The sequence below is a fragment of the Dryas octopetala genome, chromosome 1 (genome assembly GCF_963921425.1).
Source record: "Dryas octopetala chromosome 1, drDryOcto1.1, whole genome shotgun sequence".
Taxonomy (NCBI): Eukaryota; Viridiplantae; Streptophyta; class Magnoliopsida; order Rosales; family Rosaceae; genus Dryas; species Dryas octopetala.
In genome coordinates, this window is record NC_141366.1 from 119,538 (window position 1) to 140,591 (window position 21,054).

The 21,054-nt window shown below is 36.4% G+C and overlaps 4 protein-coding genes and 2 non-coding genes across 8 annotated transcripts; 3 read left to right on the forward strand and 3 right to left on the reverse strand.

Moving 5' to 3' along the window:
* Positions 1-576: 576 nt before the first annotated feature.
* On the reverse strand, positions 577-4,959 carry LOC147295946 (eukaryotic translation initiation factor 3 subunit B-like). 2 transcript variants are annotated; one of them, XM_086249266.1, is made up of 11 exons: positions 4,639-4,959; positions 4,464-4,535; positions 4,298-4,342; positions 3,942-4,163; positions 3,777-3,857; positions 3,584-3,687; positions 3,295-3,481; positions 2,660-3,168; positions 2,465-2,570; positions 1,734-2,318; positions 577-1,654 (listed from the first exon to the last, which is right to left on the reverse strand). In XM_086249266.1, the coding sequence occupies exons 2-11, from the start codon at positions 4,464-4,466 to the stop codon at positions 1,598-1,600; spliced, it is 1,899 nt and encodes a 632-aa protein (XP_086105392.1). In that variant the 5' UTR covers positions 4,467-4,535; positions 4,639-4,959; the 3' UTR covers positions 577-1,597. The 2 variants fall into 2 exon arrangements, with proteins under 2 accessions (XP_086105392.1, XP_086105398.1); XM_086249272.1 differs by lacking the exon at positions 4,464-4,535.
* LOC147295947 (small nucleolar RNA R12) lies at positions 891-970 on the forward strand. Its single transcript, XR_015120098.1, has one exon. It is a non-coding gene; the product is annotated as a small nucleolar RNA R12 (small nucleolar RNA).
* Positions 1,100-1,189, forward strand: LOC147295948 (small nucleolar RNA SNORD24). The gene has a single exon (XR_015120120.1). It is a non-coding gene; the product is annotated as a small nucleolar RNA SNORD24 (small nucleolar RNA).
* Positions 4,960-6,489: 1,530 nt separating the features above from the next.
* LOC147295949 (TATA-box-binding protein) lies at positions 6,490-10,400 on the forward strand. The gene is made up of 9 exons (XM_086238494.1): positions 6,490-6,703; positions 7,217-7,339; positions 8,139-8,298; positions 8,412-8,462; positions 8,810-8,854; positions 8,953-9,045; positions 9,587-9,688; positions 9,785-9,858; positions 10,197-10,400. Coding segments are annotated over exons 2-9 (603 nt in total). The 5' UTR covers positions 6,490-6,703; positions 7,217-7,262; the 3' UTR covers positions 10,198-10,400.
* A 519-nt stretch (positions 10,401-10,919) lies between these two features.
* LOC147295950 (2-oxoisovalerate dehydrogenase subunit beta 1, mitochondrial) lies at positions 10,920-15,565 on the reverse strand. Its single transcript, XM_086238485.1, has 13 exons — positions 15,276-15,565; positions 13,755-13,866; positions 13,365-13,400; positions 13,190-13,249; positions 13,049-13,106; positions 12,845-12,942; positions 12,426-12,515; positions 12,244-12,312; positions 12,039-12,125; positions 11,776-11,871; positions 11,612-11,689; positions 11,390-11,476; positions 10,920-11,297 (listed from the first exon to the last, which is right to left on the reverse strand). The coding sequence occupies exons 1-13, from the start codon at positions 15,461-15,463 to the stop codon at positions 11,262-11,264; spliced, it is 1,095 nt and encodes a 364-aa protein (XP_086094611.1). The 5' UTR covers positions 15,464-15,565; the 3' UTR covers positions 10,920-11,261.
* A 1,002-nt stretch (positions 15,566-16,567) lies between these two features.
* On the reverse strand, positions 16,568-20,516 carry LOC147295951 (YTH domain-containing protein ECT4-like). 2 transcript variants are annotated; one of them, XM_086245104.1, is made up of 9 exons: positions 20,387-20,516; positions 19,924-20,000; positions 19,643-19,769; positions 19,389-19,462; positions 18,696-19,229; positions 17,609-18,196; positions 17,301-17,513; positions 17,085-17,228; positions 16,568-16,924 (listed from the first exon to the last, which is right to left on the reverse strand). In XM_086245104.1, the coding sequence occupies exons 1-9, from the start codon at positions 20,418-20,420 to the stop codon at positions 16,703-16,705; spliced, it is 2,013 nt and encodes a 670-aa protein (XP_086101230.1). In that variant the 5' UTR covers positions 20,421-20,516; the 3' UTR covers positions 16,568-16,702. The 2 variants fall into 2 exon arrangements, with proteins under 2 accessions (XP_086101230.1, XP_086101236.1); XM_086245110.1 differs by having other exon boundaries at positions 19,924-19,997; positions 20,387-20,447.
* Between the last annotated feature and the right edge of the window lie 538 nt (positions 20,517-21,054).

Consider the following 21,054-nt stretch of genomic DNA (forward strand, 5'->3'; position numbering starts at 1 on the left):
GCAGTGCCGGTGGTATTCTTCCAAATTACTTATAAAAAGCACAGGATCTAGTTTCATTCTTCTGGCAAAAAGAAGTTAGTTTGCAGTCTTACAGATGAAGAACAAGGATTGTGTGCTTGTTTTGTTTCTACTAGACTTTTACTCTATTTTTTCTATTACAAAACTCAAAACTCAAAGAGATATTATACTAATTTTGAGTTCCATTATTTAATCATAACCCATAAAAGAGAGTTTTTGAATATATAACATCAAATATTGAAGGAGAAGCAAACGCAAGACAAGTAGAGTTTGCAATGGAATACAGAAATATGTGTGATGGAGCAATAAATTAAAAAGATGAGTATTTGAAGCTCACGATGGTCTTCCACTCAGCATCCGGAGGCCCAATATTTGCAAGGGTGGGCCTGGGCTTGGGCTTAAAATTGAACACTGAGATTGACGCATACCCTAATAATATTATAGAAGAGTTGAGAGACTTGAGAGGTAGCCCGTAGCCGCCTGTCTCAGCGTCTGACAACTAGGGTTATAGTTGTGACTGACCGACTGACCTATAAAAAGAGCACAAAGCCTCTCTTTTTCAATCTCAAACACAATTCGCAAACCTTAGACTTGGAGGCGGAGCCGTCTTCTTCCCCACCTGTGCTTTATCGTTTTCTATTCTCCATCTGTCTGTCTGACGCCTAATATTGCAATTGTTTGATCTTATGGATCTAGCAATCTATCCTTAGGCGATAGTAACGCCCTTGCATTCATATACCATATATGTTTGTAGTCTGCCTTTAGCTCCGATCATCCTTTTTCTTTCTTATGGATCTATTCGGTGACAAGGCTGATACATTCTTTTAATTATGTTTTTATTTTATGTTTCTAGACAGAGTAAGGGGGTGCGATGTTGGATGATGAAAAGAATCATTCGGATTCCCAATGATAATATTTTATGTGATATTACAACCAGCTACTTCTGATCACATCAGTCCCTCCCTTTATTCCGTTGTTTATTTTTCCTCCAAATTTTCTTGTTTTCATTTGAATTATTTTTATTTTTATTATTATTATTATTATTATTATGCAAAAAGATATGCAAGATTTACAATTTTTAGGCCGCTGATGTGAGTTCAATATTTGCTACTCTTGATGGGATCCTTCAGCTCCCATCTGATGATTCTTATCCACCAAGATCTCTGAGGCCTATTTCTATCTATTTTCAATCTTCTTTCTTTTTTTGTTTCAGAATTAATTTTACCTGAGAATTTTACTTTTTTCGTGTATAATCATTTTTTATGAAATAGTCAAATTTAGAGAAACAATTCAATAATTCATCAGAAGATCGGACCAGCATAATGACTTTCCCATATAGTCACATTTTCCAGTAATCTATTATTGAGAGGTTCAGGTCCTCAGGAAAGGACAAATGCATCACGTGCTGAATTCCTATCTTTGTTTCTGGAAAGAGTAAATGATATGGTCCAATGGACTCTAGGAATTCTATGTTATCTAGGAATTCAGCATTACAGCATTTATATTTTCTTGTCCACTACTTCTGTATCATTGTTTGTTATCTATACAGTGCTACACTACACCATCTCCACTATCATCTTCAAAGGCAGGCCTTCTTCTTTTTCTCCAGGTTCCGCCATTTGTCTTTTAGGTCGACCTGAAAACAGTAATAAGTGTTGGCCATGTTTGTATACATTTAACATTTAAAAAAAACAAACAAACAGAAATATTGTTACCGCTCTTCTTCCATCGAACACTCCAGGTTTGGAGTCTAGAATGTATTTCCAATTTCCTTTCCCATAGGTTGCCACTCCTTCCACCAGTGCTTCCACTTCGCGAGGCTTCCATTTTTTTTGTTGTCGCCTCAAATTTGGTGCTGGAGGTGCTGGCGCTGCTGCATCTTCAGGCGCTGGGCTCGGAGACACCGGAAATGAAAAAGATTCTACTTCCGGAGTTTTAAGGCCAAACCCATCTTTCATCTTTATCCTCTCTTCAAGATTGATCTCCTCCACTTCCGGAGTTTTAAGGCCAAACCCATCTTTCATCTTTATCCTCTCTTCAAGATTGATCTCCTCCACTTCCGGAGTTTTAAGGCCAAACCCATCTTTCATCTTTATCCTCTCTTCAAGATTGATCTCCTCCACTTCCGGAGTTTTAAGGCCAAACCCATCTTTCATCTTTATCCTCTCTTCAAGATTGATCTCCTCCACTTCCGGAGTTTTAAGGCCAAGCCCATCTTTCATCTTTATCCCCTCTTCAAGATTGATCTCCTCCTCTTTCTCTGGACTAATGAAGGATAGTGGCCTTGGGCGCCACAAGGTCTGTCACAAATAAGAAAACAAGTGTCCTACATGTGATTAGAACGCCAACTTCCTTTTTTTCTGACAGTAATTATAAGCTTATAGCATAGCCAAAGCAAATGCTATTAATATAACCCTCCCCCTCTTCTTCTCTCAAATGGCATCACCTGAAAGAAATGGCCCTTAATACGATGAAGTAGCTTGCCATTGAAGGACCATATGTTGAAACTGTTCTCTGTCCCATCAACTGAAGTCACTGCAGTAGCAACAAATCTAAAGAGCAAACAGTAAGATGCACAACCAAGAGATAGTAAGAGCACTTTTAGTGTAAAATTGGAAACAAAATTTTTTCTCAATAATACCTTCCAGTAGGATCCCATTCTATATCTGTCACCATAACATGCTCAGTAGCCATTGTTTTACGCTCATCCACATTGTAAAATTCCATCTGCTTCTTCAATTCTGCAAGTATTATGAAGCACCCTGAAGGTGACCAAAACAGAGCATTTGCCTTTCTGCCTCTGAGAGTAGTGCACTTTGAAATACGATCTGCATTGTGAGAACTCTTCATGGAGTAGAAACTTATGTCCTGACTTGGGTTGTCACCATGAATAACTGCAAACCTATGCCCCTTGGGCTCCCAAGAAAATGAAATGATCTTATCATCCTTTCTTTCAAGCTCCAAATCGATGCCTCGGTCTTTGATTTGAAAAAAGTGAATCGATGTGTATCTCTTCCTTGTTATTGTATAGTGCTCAACTTTAACAGCAAGATACTCCCCATTGCTTTTCCAGTACATCTTGCAATCGCTAACCCTAAGAAGATCCTTCTGCTTCAACACCTTTTTATTGGGGATTTGAATAAGTCTCACCTATTTGTATCAATGTGAAGTATTAGTTCAACTAACCTACAGTGAAATAGGAAAAGAGAAAAACGAAAGAAAAAAAAAAGGAGCAATCTACGTGAACAGTTAGTCAAATGAAACATAAATACTCACAAGTGCACGTTGGTTTCCCCCCAATTGTGGAACAAAGAGAGCATCAGTTGGTGACCAACTAAAGTCCATAACGTTCTCAACCTTCAAAGAACTTTTGTCTACAAGTGAAAATTTTTCTGTTTCAAACACTTGTATCCAATTTTTGGTCATCCGGGCAAAATACTTGTCATCTTTCCCACCAGCCCATCTGCAAAAATTAAAAAGAAAAAGAAAAGGTAATGAATTAGAATCCTGAGCGACACTATGAACACTCAAATCACATCGTAGATTAGTGGCATAAAAAACTTACTTGAAAACAGCAGACGCTCCAAATCCTCCAATTGAAAAATCATCAGGAGTTAAACTTCTCATAACTTCTCCAGTCCTCACATCAAAAATGTCTATCGCAACCCTCTACAAAACAATTGCACATTAGGAATGGCAACAAGGGAAAAACAATCCCCTATAACATAATTTTGCATTGTCAAAGAACTTACGTTTACCTTACAAGGATTTCTTGGTTTAACACTGACATTGTAGGTCACCAAATATTTCTCACCAGGAGAGAAATCAATCGATCTAACCTGCATTTGACAATTTGATCTAAGTATAAAGACAGAAAAAAGCAAGAAACACTAAATTCCTTGAAAACAAAAACTAGAAACAACCTGGGGATGAGGAAACTCCATCAGACGATGAAAGGTAGAAGCACCTCTCCAAACAGCAGCACCATCTCCGTGAACAGTTGCCAAATAAGTCCCTAAAGGGGACCATTTCGCAAAGGCTTTAGTCCCACTCACAACATGTTTGTAAACAGGCATGGGTTTTTCATCAAATGAAAAAACTTCAATATCTGAGGTAGAGCGAATCAGAAATTGAAGATGATTATCCTGTAATGAGGTCCAAGTAGATAACATAATCATATGTTTTGCGTGTGCAAAATTTAAAAATCATCACACAAGAATTGGATCCAAATCCTAAGAATTCTTTTCTTATACAAGATTTCTAAAATTGATCCCCTTACCTCTACCATATGAGCTACATCACCATCTGGATTATCGTGTTCCTCCTTTTCATTTGAAAATCAATAAAATATGTCACAGTTAGCTATTAAAATACATAAGATCAATAAACTAAATTAATCCAAGAAAGGAATTAACGTTAATAGAGAAACAGAGATAGTTGCTCACCATATAAGAATCTGAAAACCTAAATACACAAGAATTGTATGACTCGGTGCATATAGTCCAGATTTGTTCAAACTATAAACCAGAAAAATAAAAACATAACTTGTAGGCTAAGAAATAGAAGCAAAATACTGTGAAAAAATAAAATAAAAAATGTGTAATAAATAAAAAAAAACACCTGGATAGAGACTTGGATCGAGTAGAGGAGAGAGGCGGCGGTTAGGGAGTAGAGGAGAGAAGAGAGGATGGGAGCGGGTTGGGGTTTTGGCGGCTTCGGGTTATGGATTTCTGGTGAGGGAGTGTAGGGACACAGCGGCGGTGTGGGCGAACCGGAGAGAGAGGAGTTGCAGAGAGCGCTGAGCCGGAGTGAACAAGCGAGCTACCAGTGAAGAAGACGAGCTGGGGTTTTGCCTCAAACAATAGTTCGGTTTAGGAAATTCAGACACACCATTTCGATTTCTTACGACGTTTGTAAGCTCTTAAAGCGTCTTCTCTTTTTCTTATTACACAACTGTGGGAGAGAACAACGAGAGTGGATGATTTAATATTTCAACTCAATAATATAATAATGACTAATAAAATATATATTTTATATTTTTTTAAAATTTTAAGATAAAATTTATCTCATAAAATGTCAAATTATCACATATTTTATTATATTTAAGTTTTTTCCTACAATTGTTTTATTATTAATTATTCTCAAGTTTTTGTAACAAGAATATGACTAATTTAGTATTTAAATTCAATAATATAATAACACATATATTTTTATATTTTATCACATAAATTTTTTTTTAATTTTAAGATAAAACATATATCATAATATGTCAAATTATCATCTACCCCTATTATAGATAAGTTTTTTCCCATAACTGTTTTATTATTAATTATTCTCAAGTTTTTTTATAGTAAATATTTTTAGAGTGCTGTTAGAGTGTTAGGATCTCAAATATAGTCTCATAAATCAATATAATGGCTTACTAGATACTCCGGTAACAAATGATGGCATACTTACTACTCATGCACAAAACACTCCCGTAAACTCGAAATTTGCATTTGATTAATTAAAATGACATATTACAACTTATACTCTTGAAGTTTGGGTGATCCATAACTTGTACTATTTTTTTTCAATTTTATCTTCCAAATTTCTTGAAATGTATATTGCCATTTGTTGAATATCTTGGTCAAACATTGGTTGATAACATGGCAAAAGTGAGACCCATTTATTTGCTTGTGTGAACCTATGTCAGTGCCACATGAATAAATAAAAAAGTAAGGCCATGCAAACTACCCTAACATATTTTGTCTAATTTTTTTTTTTAATCTTTTATTACAAAAATAAGATGAAATTACTCAGATCCATTCGATATTTATTTACCGAAACATCCACAAATGTTCAGCAAATAAGTGTCGAATAAATAAAAATATTTCCGCAAATAATTATCGAATACCTTTTTAATTTCCATTTGGTGGTTCCACAAAATAATTCATCAATGTTCAGCAAATAATTGTCAAATAACTATAAATATTTTGGTAGATAACTGTCGAATGACCCGACGAATAAAATTAAATTTTTTTATTTTAAGGATAAAATTAAAATTTTGAAATAGAGTGGTCAACTCAACAATTTAGATTTGTCAGAATAACACTGGCCTAAATAAAAAAATTCTTAAAATGCTCAATCAAATAAAACAGTGGCGTGCTAATGGGCTTGCTAATCTGCTATTGTGTGTATAGTGTATTTGAGTTGCCTAGGCTTGTCATTTTTGGGCCTTCGGGCGACTCATGCCGGTGAATTTATTCATGGGAGCGGTCGGTCAGTACAAAAAAGTACAAAAGAAAAGGAATCTGAAACGTGGCAGATAAGTATAGGGCTGTGAGAAAAGGAGCATGTGATTGTAGCAAATACAGATGAGATTCCAAGAATGACCCTGGTGGCTGGTAGAGTGAAGGGGTAAGGAGAGGGTTAAATCGGGGAAGTATAAATAGGGGTTGAGGGTAAGAAGCAATCACAACGCAACCTGGCCTCCGTAAGCTCCCAGATCTTTCCTACCACACCAAAACCCAACACAATACAAGACGCTCCTCTTCTCTCAAATCCTTGCCCTCTTCTCTCATCTTTTTAAGCTTCCGAATACAAATTTCTGCTATAAAACATATCTCAATTTAAAATCTTCCCGCTCCTAACACCTCTCTTTCTCGCTCGATTTTCCTGGCTCATAGATCTCTGCTCCCAAAAGGTCCGATTTCTTATCAAACATTAAACTTCAAACGCAACCCTTGTTCCTAATTTCTCATGCTTCTTTTTCCCTTGATTCAATCTTAAAAAATCCTAACTATCGAAACCCTTTTCATATTTAATGCTAATTAAACAATTACCCCCAAAAACATCTGATCTGATTTCTCAAACATGAAATTTTAACACTTTAACAACTCCTTTATGTTTCGTGTTTTTTTGTTTTTTTTCTTCTTGTTGTTTTTTATCTTATCTATTGTCTCCGTGAGAAGAAAATGGAGAAAGATCCTTTTTTTTGTTTTCTAAAAAAAAATTATAATTTATCTTTGGGTCGGTTTCAATCGGAACTTTTAAAATAGAGGGTGAAAGATGGATTTCTCGAAGCTGATCTGAGGAGTTTTGTTAATTTCTTGAACAGAAAGAATGAAAGATGGCTTCTTTCTTTGAATTAAGATATTCATATGTATTATGCATTAATTCGCTGTTTATATGTTTTTTTTTTAATTACTGTATATAGAGCGGAAGCGCAAGGGCTCACTGAATACAAAAAATAAAACAAGGGAATGGCAGAACAAGGGATGGAAGGAAGCCAACCAGTAGATGTCAAGAAGCACCCTTCTGGGATCGTCCCTACTTTGCAGTGAGTCTCTTGTACCAAACCACCCACTTGCTTTGACCTACTACTTTGTCAATTTCATATGTGCCCCAATTCGCTGTGCGGCTGTCTAATTGATTTCTGGGTTGTCATGCCTTGTTCGGATATGATTGAATTTTGATAACACCCATTCAAAACCAATAAGAAATTCTGCTGGTTGGTTCATTTTTAATGCTATCCATCCTTTTAGTTAGAAATTTTATTCTAGTTTATAGAATTTGTCTTAACCCTGAGATGTTGATGACATGTATGTATGACTCACAAAAATTGTTTGTAATTTTCTCACATCTGGGACTTGGAATGAATGTGCCTCTCTAGTGTCCCTCTTAAACGTTATTTTTGCTACTGCTACACATTGGTTGCCTTGCAATCAGTTTGTGTAATGTAATCAATCCCAGTTTGTGATGGTATATTACAATAGATCGGTTCCCTCAGTAGTACATAGAGATATGGTGGCTGTTCCTGATACTATGACTGGTATTTCACTTTTCTAATAAATTAGTCTATTTTCCTTCCCTCCTTTCTCCTTCTCCCCACTATTTGCAACATAACTTCACATAAACATCTCGTGTTTGATAGTACCTGCCAATGCAGATGTTCATCCATGGAACCATTCAATTTAAATTACAAGATTGTGTTTGCTAAATTTATTTATGATTAATTTGTTGGTGAATAAGCATTTTTCTCAAATTGGTTCATGCAATCACCAAGTTGGAGTGTGTTTTATGTGAAATTTTTTATGTATTACCAAATAAATGATCAAGGTGTTGTCATGTGCTTTCAGAAACATTGTCTCCACTGTCAATTTGGACTGCAAACTGGATCTTAAGGCCATTGCATTGCAAGCTCGTAATGCAGAATACAACCCCAAGCGTTTTGCCGCTGTGATTATGAGAATAAGAGAACCAAAGACCACTGCATTGATATTTGCATCCGGTAAGATGGTAAGTCTCAAGTTCCAACCAAGCATCTTGTTCCCTTTTCATTGATTTCAAAAAATTTTACTGATTAGTATCCCATGCTAATTTGAATGCTCGCCTTTAATTTTGTGGTTTAGGTTTGTACAGGAGCTAAAAGTGAACAACAATCAAAATTGGCAGCACGGAAGGTATTTTGTTTCCTTTCCACATTCTGCCTGTATGTTTATATATATAGGGGCAGTTTGGGATGTCCAATAGACTGGAAGCAGTTAATGTTACTGTAAAGTCCATTTTCTGGCTTCTGTTTGAAATCTTATCCTGAAGAATGCAAATATGGTTGTTGTAGTTTAAACTACATGGGCTCCAATACAAGCAAAAGCCCTCTAATATATTTGAAATATGGTCGAAGCTGATGACGTCCTCATTAGTCATATGTCTCTCATGTCACGATGACATAATATTTGTATCTCTACTGTGAGGCAGTTCCTATTAGTTAGAGCTTTTTACAATCTTACATAGTATCTTTGTTCTTCAGTATGCTCGAATCATCCAGAAACTTGGTTTTCCAGCTAAGTTCAAGGTACTCTCTCTCTCTCTCTCACACACACACACACACACACAACATTGCCGGGTACCATCACCTTATTTACTAAATCTGGTTTCAATTTTGTGGTACAGGATTTCAAAATCCAGAACATAGTTGGTTCTTGTGATGTTAAATTCCCCATAAGACTTGAAGGTCTGGCATATTCCCATGGTGCTTTCTCAAGTGTAAGTATGCTGATTTGGTCTATGTTTCGGTAATCATAAAAAACTGAATATATTTGGAATAAGTTTTCTTTGATTGTTGAAGGTCCAAAAATGCAGGAAGGGTTTTGTGCTGAAAACCCACAAAACACTTCATTCACTGAATTAGCTTCTATATAGTTTGCGTCTTTCTGTACATCTGTTTTGTTTTTGGCTGTGACATGGATCTTAAATTTATAAACACGTTTTTACTAATCTTAACTATTCATAAATTTAAAGTTGTCATTCTATCACTTGTTTGAGTATAAGGAAGCTGGTGGAAAAATCTATTTTGGACAGGAATTTTGTTTTTATTTTTCATGAGATTTTATGGATTTCTTTTTGGATGTGGAAATTTTTTGTATGGATTATATTAATTTCAAATAATTTGGAAGTTGCTGGTAGATAATTGGGATTATCTTTCCTTCTTTTTGTGAGTATCATTTATGTTTCTGGACTTTGGAAAGTTTGGGAATGGTGGCTCGTGGTGGCTCTTATACTGAATGTGCTCATTTCTGGTGGTCAGTATGAACCAGAACTGTTCCCAGGCTTGATTTATCGGATGAAACAACCAAAGATTGTGCTGCTTATCTTTGTGTCTGGAAAAATTGTTCTTACGGGAGCTAAGGTGATAATTTTGCGAGGCTTCTTTTGATTTTTGAATTTGTCAGTTTATATTATGTTGGTGCATTATCTAAACTGCATAATATTTTCAATTCTTCAGGTAAGAGACGAGACATACACAGCCTTTGAGAACATTTACCCAGTGCTTACAGAATTCAGGAAGAATCAGCAATGGTATGGCACTCAACTGTCCAATTGTATTCTGATTTTCATTGCCTAGTACCGAGTCCAGTCTTGTATCCTATGGATGTTCTAATACATTATGCCTTTTATAATATGGATAGTTGGGTCTCTGTAGAAAAGGCCTGGCCTGATAAACTACACTGATGGTTTTATTTTTGTATAAGTCTTGGCTGTACTTCTAGCCTGCCTCCCTATATCTGGGATGTCATTGTGTTTTGAAGCATACTTTTGGTGAATGAAACAATGAAAATAGTTAGCCTTGAATTAAGTAGCAGTCGTGTGGACTGATTATTTCAACTCACACCGTTTTATCTTCACATTGACGGCAGATTATTTTGGGAAGCACAGCAATTGTGTTGGTGGATGGTTGTGTGGTGAATGGCTGAATGCATGGCACTGGCACTGTGACAGTTGGGCGTGGAATGTGGATTGAATTGTAAATAAGAACGGAGATTGTCCATTGGTGGACTGTCAATGAAGATAAATTTTTTAATGGCCTGACAATGAAGATAAATTGAGACTTGTTATTCTGTTTTTTGTTTTTGGTCGAATTTTGTTTGGTTTACTAATGAGAGAGTAACATAGCGCCTTGAACAAAGAAAATGCAAAGTAAAAAAGAACGTTTTAACACAGTGGAAAGAAATGACGCAATGTTAAAGGATGTTTTCTTTTTATTTATATTTTGCTGATTGGGAAATTAAGCAACGCTTCTGCCATTATGGCCTAAATGTTGGGTGGAAAGTTTTCTTGTCCAACTGTTAAGGGGGGCTTTATATGCCTCCCGGGGATTTTTGTCTGAAATGGCCTGATCAACGAAAGAAGAAATTTCATTAAAGAAAAATACAAAAACCAAGGAAGAAGGTTGTTGCAGCCACTGTTATCTATTATTATATCTATTACATCTACTCTTTCCACCCGTGCATGTCAACCTCTCTCTCTCTCTCATTCAAGCGTTCAACCTTTATCGTGCTATGATTTTTTTAGACAACTCAGTGAGTATACGAGTATATTTAGTCGGGACTTAAAGGGTTTTGATATAAATTTCAAATGAATAAGCTGTTTTAGCATACCGGCTAAAAAAATAATTGTTTTCACTTTACTCATTGAGCAGTCGAGGAAGAAGTGATAATGAAAAATGGAACCTGTCCTAAGTCCTAACTTTTGAGGGATCAACATACTCAGGTGGCAGTTTGCAAATAACATCCTTCTTGCTAAAGTTTGATTGAGGAAGGACCGAACAATTTCTGCCACATTATTCCCATACTCGGTCTTTCTTACATGTACAGGATGATGATGGAGTTATAACGCCTAGATGACTGATGTTAGTTACACTTTGTAACAGAATTTGTTCAATAGTAAGCCTCTAAGAGAGAAGAAGCAGACTTGCTTTTACGCTAGTAATTTACAGTTGACTTGATTGCGTCCAATATCTGCATCCAAGGAAGACAAAACAATTCTATATAAGCAGTGGTGGCCGGTATAACAACAAAAAATTGTTGCAGAGAAGATTTAGATAACTAACCTTGTTCTTGGTGGGCAAATAGAAGGGTTCAAAGACAAGAGGGAAGGGGGTATCCAGACCGCATACTCTTGCAACAGGTGCTTCTAACTAACAAGTAACAACACAATAACTCTTTTTTGTTATTGATTAGATCAAAGATTAAGTTATCAGCTGCTTCCAAGACCTTGACAAGCAAACCATTGAAATAAGCAAATGTGAGTGTTGAAGATTGGTGGTGCTTACCCTTAGGAAGCAACGTTCAATAATTGAAGCGGATATTTCAGCACCAAATCCTCCAGTAACTGGAGCTTCATGACTAATCTACAAAAGGGTATTGGATTTGTCACTAATTGTACTGCACCAACCCATTTTCAGTAAGTGTGCTTGTATGAAGATATTATACTTACAAGAAGCCTTCCAGTTTTTCTAACAGAGGCCTCCACCGTGTCCTTATCCCAAGGTAACAGAGTTCGCAGGTCTATCAGTTCACAAGAAATTCCATCCTGAAAAGTTTCACAAGTCAAATGGCATTTATATTGTCTAGGAGTAGAAGGGATGAGAGAATTGTAATCTTTCAGTTACATGAACCATTCTCATAAATTATAGAACATACCAAATCAAATACAGGGCAGAAAGGGAATAATGTTTTCTAGCTGTGAGGAAAACTTACTTTTTCAGCATCCAGACAGGCCTGTTCCATTACAGATAATTGAGCTCCCCACCCAACAAGTGTTATATCATTGCCCTCTCGAATTACCTGAGCATCGCAATTTCGAGTATAAAGTTCCTTGATTATATTAAAACCATGATTGCAATTCTCATTATTTATTCCAAAATTGCAATTTCATACTACAATGAAACTAGAAACAGTATACCTCTGCCTCTGATAAGGGCAACATGAAATCATGCTCAGGAACCTCTTCTACTGATAATCTGTATAGCCACTGAAACCAGGGTATTCGTACAATTTCAAATCAAAACTTTTTCCAAATTAAGCTTTTGCTAATGGATCAATTAATTTATTTTAGAACCAAAAAATAAACAATAAAGAAACTACCTTTGGTTCAAAAAACACAACAGGGTTTGGATCACGAATGCAGGAAAGCAATAAGCCTTTTGCTTGTCGTGGGCTTCGAGGGATGACCACCTATATAATAAGCACTTTTTAGATATCTAATAAAGGTGCAATGACCTTAGAACTTATAAAAGTCTCTGGCAGCAGGAAATGAAGCAAGTACAGTAATTATTTCCTCTAGTAAACCTCACAGCCCTTGACTATTCTGAAATTCAACACAGATAATGATAAATCATTTTCAACTAAAGAGGCTAATGGTGCTGCTGCCTTCTTAAGTCACAGGCCACTAGGCTAGTGTAGGGGTACAATGGCATGTTTTACCCTCACACGTTTCAGTTAGTGTATGGGTAAATGAATAAAAGACCCCAAAAATACACTAATGTCTGAAAGGAAGAAGAAACCTTGATACCAGGAGCATGACAGAAGAAAGCTTCAGGAGATTGTGAGTGATAATGTCCGCCATGCCCCACAGCTCCATAGGGGGCTCTTATTGTTAAGCCTAGGGAGTAAATAGTAATAAAAAAACTTCATCATGCAAAATATGGGGGGGAGGGGAAGAAAGAAACAAGTAAGATTCAAACATAATAAGAACAGCGAAGTTTCACCTCCACAATTAAATTGATTTCCACTTCGGTATCTGAACTTTGCAGCTTCATTGACAATCTACAAATAAAGAGTCACTCAATTAATTATCATTTGTGAGGCTATGATAGAATCTAGCATTGGAAGGGATCAGGGATGCATGCCTGATCAAAAGCAGGAAAAATATAATCTGCAAATTGGATTTCTGCTACAGCTCGATTTCCCTATCATGTGAGATGATACCAAATGTAATGAGGCTCATAGCTATCAGATGAGAAGAAAAATTGAACTGAGGTATGATTCTAAAGCTCGTGCATAATACTAAATCCTCAAACTTACCATAGCTGCTAAACCAATGCCAAATCCTACAATGCCCTGGGTTAACAGACAAGTAAGAACGGAGGTTATCAACTGCGACTTGCTTAAGAGGTACCAATTATATAGTACGAGACAAGAAAAAGGAAGCTGAATACAAAAGACATATTTACAAGATTTTTTAATAGTTTTTAATTTAGTACTATAACAGAATTATATTGTGTACCACACTTTACCAAAGCGGGATACATGGTAAGGATTTCTAATTTTTTATGATACTCAACTTTGTAGGACCCAATTTTTAGAAAACAGTATATTGTTAAATGCATTGCAAGTTTTAGAATCCTATTCTTATCACTTAGAGGTGTATACGTTTCCAATGAAAGTAGTAACTAGGCTGTGACATAAAGATACCTGTTCACAAAGAGGGGTATTAAAAACCCTGTTTTTACCAAATCGATCAGCTAAGCCTGTTGTGCAACGGAAGACCCCACCAAAACCCACATCTTCTCCAAATACATAAGCACTGCGAGAAAATGAAAAGAATGAGTTGGTTAATCTACAAGCACATAAGCACGCCGAGGTAACTGGTAAGTCATATAAATCCAAAGTAGCTCACATAAGTTAATGCAATTATTCATTAGATATTGTTACAAATCTATATATCCATGCATATAGTATATTGCAGGGTCCAACACATAACATTAGATACAATTACACTAGTGCACCAAAGTCTGTCATGTCCGTTAGACATAACAGGTTAACATTACAGATTAATTCACTAGCATCAATTAATTTTAAATGGTATAAATTTAAACTGCTTAACAAAACACTAGAACTCTGTTAAAATCAAATTTTGAGTTTGAATTAAATATTTGACACTTAAAAAGAGAAAACCTCCATTCAAGCAAGTCTAAGAGCACCACTACAATCAAATAAGTTGGATGGTTTGTAATGTTGCAACCAAAAACCATCAAAACCTCTTTTCAAAAAAAAAAAAAAACCATCAAAACCATTTTGACTCTGCATTTCAGTTTCTTTCTTAGTCACAAGCTCATTCTGAAGTGAAAAGGCTAGAGGTGGCACCAGTTGAGGACAGGATGCAGGAAATTTGTCTAAGAGGGTTTGTGAGGCAGTGAGAAAATCTGTTGTGTTAAACACTTAACATAAAAAAATAAAATAAAAATAGGGCTCATATTCCTTACACTAAAAGATGCTTCAGCAGTACTCATTTTTATTAAACATTCATATGCAGGAAAAGTAGTTGTTTTTAACTTTTGAGAATGTGGATATAATATAAGTCAGTCGTCATAAGAAAGCACAAATTAAAGTAAAAGCTTTTATCTCCTTTATCTTAAGAAGCTTATGGCATATACATTCACAAAGCCAAGCTACTTTTAATAGAAGGGAGCTGTGAATTTTAAAGTACATAAGATTTAGATTTTCGTCTTAAAGCAATTAAAGACACTCCAGCTCCGCAGTCAAAAAGCTGTGTAGGGGACAGTTTTACAACTCTTGTTACATGTTGTTCTGGTCAGTCTACTTGTACTCCACCACCTTCAACAAACTGAAGGGTTTTCAAAAACTGCAAAAGTCAGTCCTATTTTGCAACCTCTTGCGAATCATAATTGTTTACCGTTGGTACTTGGTAGAGAGAAAACAAATTACCATCTGAACGATACAGTACATAATAATTAAATACCAAAGTTCGTCTCTATATATATATATATGTATATATTAGAAGAAATAGTTAAAAGCGGAAGAAACCCAATTCAGATAACCATTAGAAGATTGCAAAAATGGGGTCTAAATTATGAATTAGAAAGGAAAAGTCAAAAATTTGAAGCCATTTCCCATAGAGTGAAACAAGAAAAAAGAGAAGGAAGAAGGAAAAGAGAAAAAATGAAATTAAGAAAGACAAGGCAAGTCATGCACCGTGGATCAGTTTCCAAGGCGATGTGGAGCGCTTGGTTGATGGCAGAGTAGAGGTTCAATGATTTCCCACTTCCAGACCCAGTTTGCTGAAGAATCTTTTCATAACAAGAGGAAGTGGAAGAGGAGGTCGAAAATGGCCTCCTACCAACCCATCGAACCAGTCTTTTCATCAGCCTGCTGCTGCCCATTTCAATTTTCACGAATCAAGAATGAATGTGACAGAGAACTCACTCACTCTCTTTTTAATTGTGAGAGAGAGCTTGTCTAAGATAAATTTGTTGGTGTAGAGACGAGCTAAGAGCTTGTCTAAAATTTGATGGTACAAAAAGTAACGTATACGGTATACCAATTTTTTTTGTTTTTTAGTAACGTATACCAATTAGTAATTTCCTCTTCTTAACCAATCTTATCTTATTATCATCATCATGGTCAGATTCAGAAGAATTAATATAAAATGTTACACGTGAGACAACACTCAGTCGGATTCATGTCATGTAGACATGTACATGTAGGTAACTTCCAGTTCCGCATTTAAAGTACATTTTGTTTGTTTATTCGCTTTTTGTTTTTTGTTTTTTCCAGATTGTTTGTTTATTCGCTTAGCCAAACTTCGGGTTTTCCTTCATAAGATCATAGTTCATAGTTTCATACCACACCACTTTGTTAGATGGGAAGGGCCGTAGAATGACACCCAAGTTCGATTCACCTTCCACAACTAAAAAAAAGATAAAAAGAAGACTAAAATTGTTATCTGCTACTCGATGCATAAATCGTAAATCACGCCCCACCCCATTAATTATATTCCTTGAATGATAATCTTTATCACTCTTTTATTTTGTTCAAATCTTGATAACATAATTTCCACACATAATGATGTTCTAACGAGAACTGAACCCAACTTGAGAAAATACAATAATTAGATGACTCAACAATTCAGATTTTGTTTATTTCTTAAGTTGCAAGTAGAAGACAGACCAGAAAAGGGTAAAACACAGGTCAGAGTCGCTCATACTTCAAGGGTATGAGCAAGCACAAACAGAAAAAACGAAAAGGGAGCCAGCCACTGAATTCAGGAACCCTCTTAAACTCAACTATTTTGCAATTCTTCCCAACTTACATCACTCTTACAAACAAAAAAGCCAAGCTATTTCGCAACAAAATATGTCTGGAATACAAGGCCGAGAGGCAAACAGTAAGAGAGAGCTATGGGAGCTAACTATTGTTAAAACCAACCCACCGCATAAAGAATAATAAGACGGGGATTGGAATGGGACTCTGACAACACTGCAATCTCTAAATATCATTTTCTACTCTGAATTATACTCTTTAAAGCAGCAAAACCTCTCAACAGACTCCTACTAAGAAGAAAATCTTAAATGTAATGAACAACTATTGTGCATTGCACAAGGTAGCAACCATTTTGCAGCCTATTTTGTTACAATCGCCTCTGACACAACTGGTCTTGGATCCTCCAAGTTATCTCCAGTTTCTGCAACTGATCCATTCTTCACAAGCTTCGCTTCTTCATCAGTTTGAGTAATTGGTGTTGGTTCGTTAATCAAATCCAAGGCAGTTCCATATGATTCCGGTGATTTGAGTGCCTCATCCGTCCCATCATTTCTTCCATCAGTTGGCTTGTCATCCAATACCTTCACTTAGACAATTAAAAGAGGATTTAGAGATTTCTCCGAATCAAACTGACTTAAGAGCAATTATTGAGGTATCAGTCAGGCACTGGAAGGAGAATAGCACAGATGGACATTAAAAATAAGGATTACTGGATATCACTAAAGGGGAAAAAAGTCCTGCCTGTTTCCGCATCTGCTGCTGTGCTTTATTTTCCTGAATTGTCTTCTGGCGAGCTTCATAGAACTCAAAATCATCCAAAAGGCATGTTTTACTGGAATGATCCTTAAATATTTTGATCATTTTAAGCCCCTGCTCTAAGTTGACCTACACAAACACATTAAGTCTTATTACTGAAAAAGAGCAAAAGAACAAGATGAAGAAAATATGTAGACATACCTCTTGAGTGTCCCTACTGTTTGTGACAGGTTTGTTTTCATTGTTTTCTAGGGTAATGTGCTTTAGCAAACTGTTGGGTACATCCTTTACAATCTGCCACTTAACAGGGAAACAGCCAGTCCACTTGTCTTGTTGCCAATACTCCACACTCTTGTTAAAGTCTACAGGCCCGGCCATCTCTGCTAGGCCAACAAATTGACCACTGGTATTCACCTAGAGAAAAAATAAATAAAGAAAGAAGAAAAAAGTTAAGGCAAGGAAAGCAATGAAGGAAATAACAGACTTAAGCAATGGATCAAGATGCTCACCGAGAAGAAGAGAAATACACGGCAGCCACCTGATTTATCTTGAGCCTCCTGGTATGCTACATTAAGCTTCTTGTTTCCATTTGGTGTGCTGGCCCAAACATTATACTTGACACTCTTATGAACATCATCCTCACTATATGACTTAATAATGAAGAACTTCGCATCAGGGTAATCATCATGGATATCTGCTTTGTACACATGCTCCCGCTCTGAAATCATGCTAATTGTATCCTTCTCATCATTAGCTCTGTTCAATGGAATGTTGTACCCATTGACTGCTACAGTAGCAGATGAATATCCCTTTTGGCTTTTATAACTCTTACTTCTAGGTCCCTTGTTCAACTCATCCAAGCAATCAATGCCCTGGTTACCATAGCGAACAGAGCTGCCTCTCCCCCTGGATTTATACTTGTTTTGAAGAGCTATCCACCCATATCCATTTCTTTGCATACCAAAACCATTAGATCCAAATCCCATACCAAGTCTAACTGGGTTCCCATTATGACCATAGAATTCGTTGGTGTACATCCCATTCACAAGCCCATGAGCTGTATCCATACTGTACCCCAGCCTTGAGTGGTGCAAACCCTACAAAGTCACGTAATAGAAATCCTTGAGAGGCCACCTCCAAGAACAATCTATCAAAGTCAGATCATCCCATCAATCATAAAACCATTACACAACAGATGTTATATAACCTAAGGAAAACTGATAATTAACAAAGATAGCAATGCATTTGGATCAATCAATTTTCCAGTGAGGTCAACTCCAAGAGAAACACTACTACCTATTTTGTCTCCTAACAGAATTCAAATGGAGGAATCTGAAACTTAAAATTAACCCACTGCTCAACCAACTAGATAACAGCGAGCAAAGTGCCTTTAATTTCACATAGATATCTACTAGGTTCCAACTTTAGAACAGAAAATTAATTAAACCTAAAAACTGATCCGAATGACATTTCAAACAAATTTACATATACATCTGACCCAACTTGCTCAGACCTATCCATATCTGTTTCAGCTAGCTGAGGAAAAAAGAAGGAAAAATGGTACAAAAAGAAAATAAAACGATAGAGCTAGCATACCATGAATTGAGAATTCGGTCGGGAAATCTGATTCTTGGAAAATCGAGTTTTGTTGATTGTATTTCCAGTCATTCCCCTACCCTGTCCATTTGAAAATGTTGGCCCTTCTAGACATGGGATGGGAGATATCAAACCATCAAAACCATATATTGCATTATGGTATCCGCTGTAGGAACCCTTTACATTCAGCCATGAGTTTTGATATTTTGGTTTTGAGAACTCTGAAGGAGTATTTCCCTTCAGACCCACACTGCTCAGAATACCATTAGGTGTTCCTACAGATGAGGGTTTTTGGTCAGCATCCTTAGAGGTGGAAACACCCCCCTGGGAAGGACCAGCTGAATTAGGGGTGTGCGAACCACTGTTAGGAGTCAGCTGCTTGAAATAGGGAGGATATTGGTACTGCTGAGGTCCGTATAGCTGTCCATCACTTCCCACAGTTGGAACTGGAGACCCTGATGTTGAATATGCGCTGTAGGGTGCATAACCATAACCATGATGATACATAAAAGACCCATTATCACCATAGACAACCTGAAATATGCAACAAGAATGATACAGACTGATGACAGGATACAAAAGATTGCTTGGCGAATATTTCCATAAGAACTCATGTAAGAAATGTAAAAAAATTCAAACAGAAAAATACAACTGTGAGTCTGTGACAAAACAGACTATAGGCGTAAAACTTACAGAATTCATATCGCTGCCGTTTGGACTTACATAACTTGAAATGCTGCCCCACTCATTTCCAGTCCCACCATAGTCTACAAAAGCAATCCCAAACCATCAAAAAAAAAAAATAGTAAAACATAACAGCATCGAATGCCTGAAAGGTATGTACATTTGTTTTCAATGTGAAAAATAGAATTAGAAATTCCAGCCAAGCTCTTTAACAACCCAAATCCAATAACAGATGAAATGCTAAGACCACACGCCAAAATTACCTCCATAGTAATAGGCAGAAGATGCGTAACCGTTAGGGAGATAGCACATAGCTGGATCCATAAAATCCAGCAGCAATGGGGTTGTAGACCAATCAGACGACTGGAGCTTAGCAGTCAGAACATTAGGCTGCAAATCATGAAAATTATAATCAAGCTTAAAACACAAACTCATTGAAAGAATTTTTAAAAAAAAAATGGAATTGGTTATATGAACACAAAATAAGAGCAAAGATGGAATCTAGGGATTGAACGATAGAGTTAGAGTGGAAGTGTAAAATTACACTCTTGGCAGGGACAGGAAGATCAGGACCCTTGGCCTGAGAATCTAAGGACAAATTCTGCAGCAAGTCTGCAGCTTCTATAGAAAACCAGAGGGTCAAGAAAATACAATATAGTAGGGAATTCAAACTAAAAGACAGAAGAAGGATAAAAGCAGAAGGAAATGTAAAATAGCATATCAAATATATTCCATTGAAAGAGTAAAAAAGCCAACAGCTTTAATCTTCTTTCTCCAGTCTGGATTATCATATCAAAGATTTTAGGGTATTATCACAGAAAAAGCCCTAATTACACGCAAAACTCCTAAACAGATCTCAGCCCCATACATAAATACACAGATATATATGAATGAACCGTATAAAGAAGAAAGCTGTCATTCAAGAACACGAAAAAAGAAAAGGACAAAACCAATTTGATCCAAAAGCAAGTATAGAGAAGGAGAGCGGTAAAGAGCCAAAAGGATACGATCCGCAGGAGCAGGCGGGGAAGCGGTGGCCATGGCAAAGTAGAGAGCGGCCTGCCTCTGCTTCAGTGCTTCTGCTTGCTTAAAACGCAACAAGGGTTTTAGGGGTTTTAGGAAGTGAGAGACACCGACACCGAGAGTCCCCAACACAATTTATCATTACAATTCATTCAAAATTAATTTAGCCGCCCCATTTATTACATTGTTACTAGATGGACCCCACTCACTATGCATACCCTACGGTGTGTTCAAATGAGTAATTCTATTCATATCGCTAATTGCTCAATGTACCCATCTAACTTTTCTTTCTCACCACCAGCTCCCTATTTATTCTCAATAAAATTTTAAAAAAGTATTGAATTAAAAATACTATTAATTCACTATAAATACATAATATATACATAAAAGTATACTAATACATACCAAATTATATTACAGCATTTGAATTATAAAATAACATTGTTTCGTTTAAAAGGCAAAAATAGCACAAAAATCAAAATATAATTATAAAATTCTACTAAATTAAGTGTTTATATAGGCCAAGGAGTGCCATTTTCATACTCACAAGAAATTTTGTCATCCCTAACCTAACCTAACCTATCCGACACTGGATGCAACCCCCTTGTCCCCTCCCTCCACTAGCAACGCCGACACCCTCCCACTGGTGAAC

Coding starts and splice junctions, on each gene's coding strand:
- LOC147295946 (XM_086249266.1), bottom strand. Junction 3,169..3,294: donor GGGGAAACCAACGTGCACTT/GTGAGTATTTAT, acceptor TGATACAAATAG/GTGAGACTTATTCAAATCCC. Junction 1,655..1,733: donor TGTTCGATGGAAGAAGAGCG/GTAACAATATTT, acceptor TACTGTTTTCAG/GTCGACCTAAAAGACAAATG.
- LOC147295949 (XM_086238494.1), top strand. CDS start 7,263: ATGGCAGAACAAGGGATGGAAGGAAGCCAACCAGTAGATGTCAAGAAG. Junction 8,463..8,809: donor CAAAATTGGCAGCACGGAAG/GTATTTTGTTTC, acceptor TTTGTTCTTCAG/TATGCTCGAATCATCCAGAA. Junction 9,689..9,784: donor TTGTTCTTACGGGAGCTAAG/GTGATAATTTTG, acceptor TCAATTCTTCAG/GTAAGAGACGAGACATACAC.
- LOC147295950 (XM_086238485.1), bottom strand. CDS start 15,463: ATGGGCAGCAGCAGGCTGATGAAAAGACTGGTTCGATGGGTTGGTAGG. Junction 13,867..15,275: donor GCCTTGGAAACTGATCCACG/GTGCATGACTTG, acceptor ATTTTCTCGCAG/TGCTTATGTATTTGGAGAAG. Junction 11,298..11,389: donor ATTTGCCCACCAAGAACAAG/GTTAGTTATCTA, acceptor CCTTGGATGCAG/ATATTGGACGCAATCAAGTC.
- LOC147295951 (XM_086245104.1), bottom strand. CDS start 20,420: ATGGCCACCGCTTCCCCGCCTGCTCCTGCGGATC. Junction 20,001..20,386: donor CCCGCCTGCTCCTGCGGATC/GTATCCTTTTGG, acceptor GGTTTTCTATAG/AAGCTGCAGACTTGCTGCAG. Junction 18,197..18,695: donor GACCGAATTCTCAATTCATG/GTATGCTAGCTC, acceptor GTGACTTTGTAG/GGTTTGCACCACTCAAGGCT.